The 4,998-nt window shown below is 54.1% G+C and overlaps 4 protein-coding genes across 5 annotated transcripts; 2 read left to right on the top strand and 2 right to left on the bottom strand.

Annotated features, from left to right (window-relative positions):
* Positions 1–200: 200 nt before the first annotated feature.
* On the bottom strand, positions 201–1,116 carry KVP17_004358 (uncharacterized protein; the record flags this gene model as incomplete). Of its 2 annotated transcripts, XM_068522474.1 has the most annotated exons (2): positions 201–392; positions 421–1,116. In XM_068522474.1, the coding sequence occupies 2 exons, from the start codon at positions 1,114–1,116 to the stop codon at positions 201–203; spliced, it is 888 nt and encodes a 295-aa protein (XP_068377989.1). The 2 variants fall into 2 exon arrangements, with proteins under 2 accessions (XP_068377989.1, XP_068377988.1); XM_068522473.1 differs by having other exon boundaries at positions 376–1,116.
* A 95-nt stretch (positions 1,117–1,211) lies between these two features.
* Positions 1,212–2,231, top strand: KVP17_004360 (uncharacterized protein; the record flags this gene model as incomplete). The annotated part of the gene is made up of 1 exon (XM_068522476.1): positions 1,212–2,231. The coding sequence occupies one exon, from the start codon at positions 1,212–1,214 to the stop codon at positions 2,229–2,231; it is 1,020 nt and encodes a 339-aa protein (XP_068377991.1).
* A 157-nt stretch (positions 2,232–2,388) lies between these two features.
* Positions 2,389–2,910, top strand: KVP17_004361 (uncharacterized protein; the record flags this gene model as incomplete). The annotated part of the gene is made up of 1 exon (XM_068522477.1): positions 2,389–2,910. One exon carries the CDS (start codon positions 2,389–2,391, stop codon positions 2,908–2,910), a length of 522 nt encoding a protein of 173 aa, XP_068377992.1.
* Positions 2,911–3,050: 140 nt separating this feature from the next.
* KVP17_004359 (uncharacterized protein) lies at positions 3,051–4,748 on the bottom strand (the record flags this gene model as incomplete). Its single annotated transcript, XM_068522475.1, has 1 exon — positions 3,051–4,748. The coding sequence occupies one exon, from the start codon at positions 4,746–4,748 to the stop codon at positions 3,051–3,053; it is 1,698 nt and encodes a 565-aa protein (XP_068377990.1).
* Between the last annotated feature and the right edge of the window lie 250 nt (positions 4,749–4,998).

Here is a 4,998-nt window from a genome sequence, read left to right as displayed (position 1 = left end):
AGCCAGGTCCAGTGGGCGTGGGTATCTATGGGGAACTGGTACTTCCCGAGCCAAGTTCATTGCGATCCTCTTCTTAAGGACCGCCATCATGAGCCCTCCCTGTTGTAACAAGGGAGGACTGACGTTGGTGCAGGTCGATACGCGCATTTAATTAGATATTATGTTATCATGTGGTGACGTCACAGCACATTCCTGTGGATTCAAATCACTCGGCGCGTAAGGATAGAATAGAAGTCCTCCAAGGAGACCTCCCCGGTTCGGCTACTATCTGCCCGTTTTATCATCTCCTTCATCTCCGTGACTGATAGACGCTCCCCCAGAGTCTTACACATCCGTTGCAAGTTCGTCAGAGAGACCGTGCCTGTGTTGTCATCGTCAAACAGGCGGAAAATCTGCGTTGTTGGCGCCCGCAGCACCCACTCTGGACACGTCTTGCCTACTCGTGAACCCTGATGCGTTCAGCACTTTCTGTGTCATGATGTTGAGGAAGTCCTCGAAGCCGATGGGCTTGGTGTACTTCTCCACTTCGGCCAGTATCATGTACAGTGTCGAGTTCCGGTGGTCTTGTGACAGAGAGAGCAGAGTTCGGCGCAGTTCCAGTGGGTCAACACGTCCACGGCCCTGCACGTCAAACACGTCGAATGCCTGCTTGTAGTCCTCCACCTCCTCAACCGACAAGCCAGGCCTGGCATACCATGCAGGGTCGAAGTTGGGTCTCCGCACTTCGCTTGAGGAGGATGATGCGGCATCGGGGGCCATCGTGTGGGTGGGTAAAGGCACATGGCGTGCGACCGGCGGAGAGCATTCCACGTCCGAGGGGTGGCTGGAAGGCGTGCAGGAAGCACGAGGGTTGTCCGACCGAGGGTAAGAGTCAACCGATTCTGCCGGCTCCCTCATCCACGGCCGAAAGGCGGCGGAGACAGCCGCGCCATCCTGATGAACGACTTCGTACTCGGGCAGGGGCACTTCCTCAATAACAGGCCGATCGTGGGGAAGGTGTGTCGATTCGTGCCGGTTTCGATTTCTGAACGACCCTGAGTGGTTGAGGCGTGGCAGGCGCCTGTGATCGTCTGGCAGGGTCTCCTCGTAGCTGTATGAATCGTAATCAGGAAACATTGATTTTGGATTTCGACATTTCGTTGTTGGATCTGGCGTGACACGAAGAATCAAATGACGGTGCTGAGTCAAGACAGTCAGAAAATCGTGATTTCATGGGTCTTTTCGACGACCTGATAGGCGACGCAGAAAGCGGGCCCCTTAGCGCGGCGTTGAGCTCCGTGCCTCGAGCTGTTGATCGAAATCCCGACGTTACTGCTGCCATTCTGAAGGCGAGGGCGGCCCAATGCTCTGTGGAGCCGGATGAGGACTCCTCCGACGAGGAAGTGCAGATAGAATCGAGCCCGGAGAGGACCTTTGGGGTTGCCGAGAAGGCAGCCAAAACGCCAGAACAACTGAAGGAAGAGAAGTCGCGTACTTTGTTCATCTCCAATGTGCCGGTGGAGGCCACTGCGGGACGCTTGGTCAAGTTTTTGCAACTGGACAAGTCCTTGGTGGAGAACGTCGTCTTCCGAGGGGTCCCCATTGATCCCAAATACCGCAAGATCGCGAACAAGGCGATTCGGAAGGGAAAGCTAGTGGAAACCTGCTCTTCCAAGCAGGCCTTTGTCCGCTTTGCAAGACGCTCTGAGGTGGCCAAAACATTACGCTCGTTTCCCAATGCACCGAAACTGGACGGTCACCGACTCTGTATGAACCCTTGTGAATTACGAGGCAGAGCCGCGTTTGACCCTAAGTCAACCGTGTTCGTGCGGCGACTACCTTTCTACACGGAAGAAGATGTCATCTGGGAGTACTTTGAGAAGACTGTGGGGCCTGTGAAGGGCGTCAAACTTCTTCGTGATCCTGTGGAGCACACCAGCAAGCAGGCGGCGTTGGTCTGTTTTCAATCGAAGATCGACGTGCTCAAAGCGAAGCAGCTCTCCGAAAGCCAGCAGCTGAAGATCCACGTCCGTGTGCTACAGGTGGAGCACTGCCTCGATTCGCGAGCCCTAGAGTCCAAGAAAGCACGAGGTGCTCAAAAAACTATGAAAGCTCAGATCAAGAAAGCTGAAGAGAAGGTGGCCCAGGGCAAAGGCATGTCCAAATCACAGCGAAAGAAGAACAGGCGACGTCAAGAGGCTTTGGGAGCTGCGCAGCAGACCGCAAACACCATCTTGAAGTTAGCGAAGTGACGAATTTGCAGCAGATTGTTTTGTTGACGACATGTTGGTCACTTAACCGCACCTGTACCGTTCACAGAGGTTGCGCTATTGAACCGCCTCTATCTGAGCTCAGGGGACAAAACGGCACTCGAAAAGTGCGATTTATCGCTGTACACTAGTGATCACCATGGTCAAGAACTCCAACAACCCCATGCGGAAGATCTCCGTCGAGAAGCTCGTGCTCAACATCTGCGTCGGCGAGTCGGGGGATCGCGTGACCAAGGCGTGCCGAGTGCTGGAGCAGCTCACCGGGAAGAAGCCCGTGTTGGCTAAGGCTCGCATGACTATCCGTTCGTTCTCCATCCGAAGAAACGAGAAGATTGCGTGCTATGTCACCATTAGGGGCGACAAGGCTGAGGAGCTCCTTGAGAAGGGACTCAAGGTCAAGGAGTACGAGCTCAGAAAGAAAAACTTCTCTGAGAGCGGCAACTTCGGCTTCGGCATCCAGGAGCATATCGACCTGGGTATCAAGTACGACCCCTCCACCGGTATCTATGGCATGGACTTCTACGTCGTTTTGGACAGGCCCGGACAGAGGATCAGCCGCCGCAAACGCTGCCGATCCACCATTGGGAACCAGCACAAGGTTACAAAGGCTGATTCGATGCAGTGGTTCCAGGAGAAGTTCGATGGGTTGATCTTGAACTAATTTTGGCTATGACGATCACAATATTGTAGCTTTGGGATCCAATCATGGCCTAATATGACAATCACAGTGCGGTAGCAGACCGCTCACGCGCTTTATGAATTGAGCGCACGAGCGTAGTTGGAGCGTAAATACAATCAATCTTAACCCAGGATCCACTTCTTAAAGTTATCCCAGGTGACACCGGTATCGGAGGGATCGACCTCCCTAAGCATCTTTCGAATGTCTTTCTCGGAGATGCTACCACCGTCTTTCCCAGTAAGAAGAGTGCGGAAATCCTCAGCGGAGATGACGCCATCCCCATTCGAGTCGAGTCTCTGGAAGGTTCCCCAGACGAGATTCAAGTAGGACTCCGACCAATCCATACACGCCGCAACAAGCTCCGTGTACCCGATAGCTCCCTCGCCAGAGGCGTCTATGGCGTTTACTAGCCGATCAATGTCCCGCGAGGACCAACCAGCTTGTGACAAGCATCTAGCAATCTCGTCCCGACTGAGGACCCCGTCCTTGTTGGTGTCCATGCTGCGAAAGAGCTTCGAGAGCTTACGGATCTCTGGTCCTGTGACGTTCATATCGTGGCACATCACGTTGTAGATCAGGCCCTTGAGCTCATTGCCTCGCATGTACTTCTGGAGGTTACTCTCCAGGTCGCAGTCCAGCACCGCGGTCTCGCTCTTTATCTGGCGAAACCACTCGTGACTGAGGCACTCCTTAGCAGAGGGTCTGTCATGAACGCTCTTCGAGAGCATACGCCGTAAGAGATCGCGGCCTTGACGGGAGATGGCGCGGCAGTCCACGGCGTAATTGGGCTCGTACTTCTGGATCTTCCGGGAGAGCTCCTCTGTGGAGTTGCCGAAGAAGGGCAGCATCCCGGTGAGAAGCACATACAGAATGACCCCGGACGACCAAACATCGGCCTTCAAGCCACACCGGCGGTTAAAAACCTCAGGAGCCATGTAGAGTGCGGTGCCTGCAGGGAATATATACTTACCAGAGGCAAACGTCTCCGCGACTCCGAAGTCGATGACCTTCACAGTGTCGAAGTTATTTTCTGTGTGCAGCATGATGTTCTCGGGCTTGAGGTCCTTGTGGATGATGTTCTGGCTGTGGCAGTAGGCCACGGCTTCCAGGACCTGCTTCATTATCTTGGCCACCTGAGCCTCGCTGAAGCGCTTGCCCTTCTGTTCCATCTCCAGGATGTAGGCGAGGAGTTCTCCGCCGAGACAGGTCTCCATAATGATGTACATGTACTGCGAGTCCTCAAAGACCTCGAAGATTTTGATGACGGAAGGGTGGTCGACTCGTTTCATTATTTCGACCTCAGCGTAGATCTGCAGCAGTGGGCAGCTCGACGTCTTCTTGTCGATGACTTTACAGACCCGCTCGAGCTTGGAGGTGTTGTCCTTCACCAAAAACACCTCTCCGAAACTACCTGCCCCGAGACGCCTCACTTTCGAAAAAAACGACCAGAATTGTTCCTCGCGCTTCAATTGCTTGTGGCCCACCATCTGCTGCCGGTCCAGACACAGCTTGCGGTCTTGGTAATACTTAGCACGCACGTTGCTGAGGATGCTCTCATAGAGCATCGCGAACTCCGCTTGACTAAGGCGAGCGCCGTTCTCGTCGACGTCGTACCGTTGCATAAGCTTGTATACTGTCTCGTCATCCACCGGTGGTAGTTCCATATTGCGTACCAATGAGTCGATACACCTACGCAGCTCCAACAGACAGAGCTCGCCGTCGCCGTTCCTATCGAAGTGCTGGAATGTGTAGCGCGCGGAGCGTCGAAGGGCGTTGCGGTCGTTCAGGACGCGGTCCAACTTCTCTTTCAAGCCAGTCATTATGGGAGTTTAGCATTAATCGCTTCTGTCCTCTCCTTAACAGCCCCAAAAAAACAGAGCCACGACAGGTGGGATACTGCTTCCTCCGCGCCCCTACTACCCACAACCGCCAATCGAGCGGTTACCCCACAATTCATATGCCATAGCCCTCAAAATCGTAATTCCATTATTCCGAGTTGACGACCAAGGATGGTGTTTGGGGGCAGCATCCACAGTCGGTGATCTCATCGCTGACGACTAGTGGCTGCCA

The sequence above is a fragment of a genome, assembly GCF_019968985.1.
Source record: "MAG: Porospora cf. gigantea B chromosome Unknown PgB_NODE_1663_length_5158_cov_117.074, whole genome shotgun sequence".
Lineage (NCBI taxonomy): Eukaryota > Apicomplexa > Conoidasida > Eugregarinorida > Porosporidae > Porospora > Porospora cf. gigantea B.
Note: the sequence above shows the minus strand (reverse complement) of the source record. Positions and strands in the feature narration are given on the sequence as shown.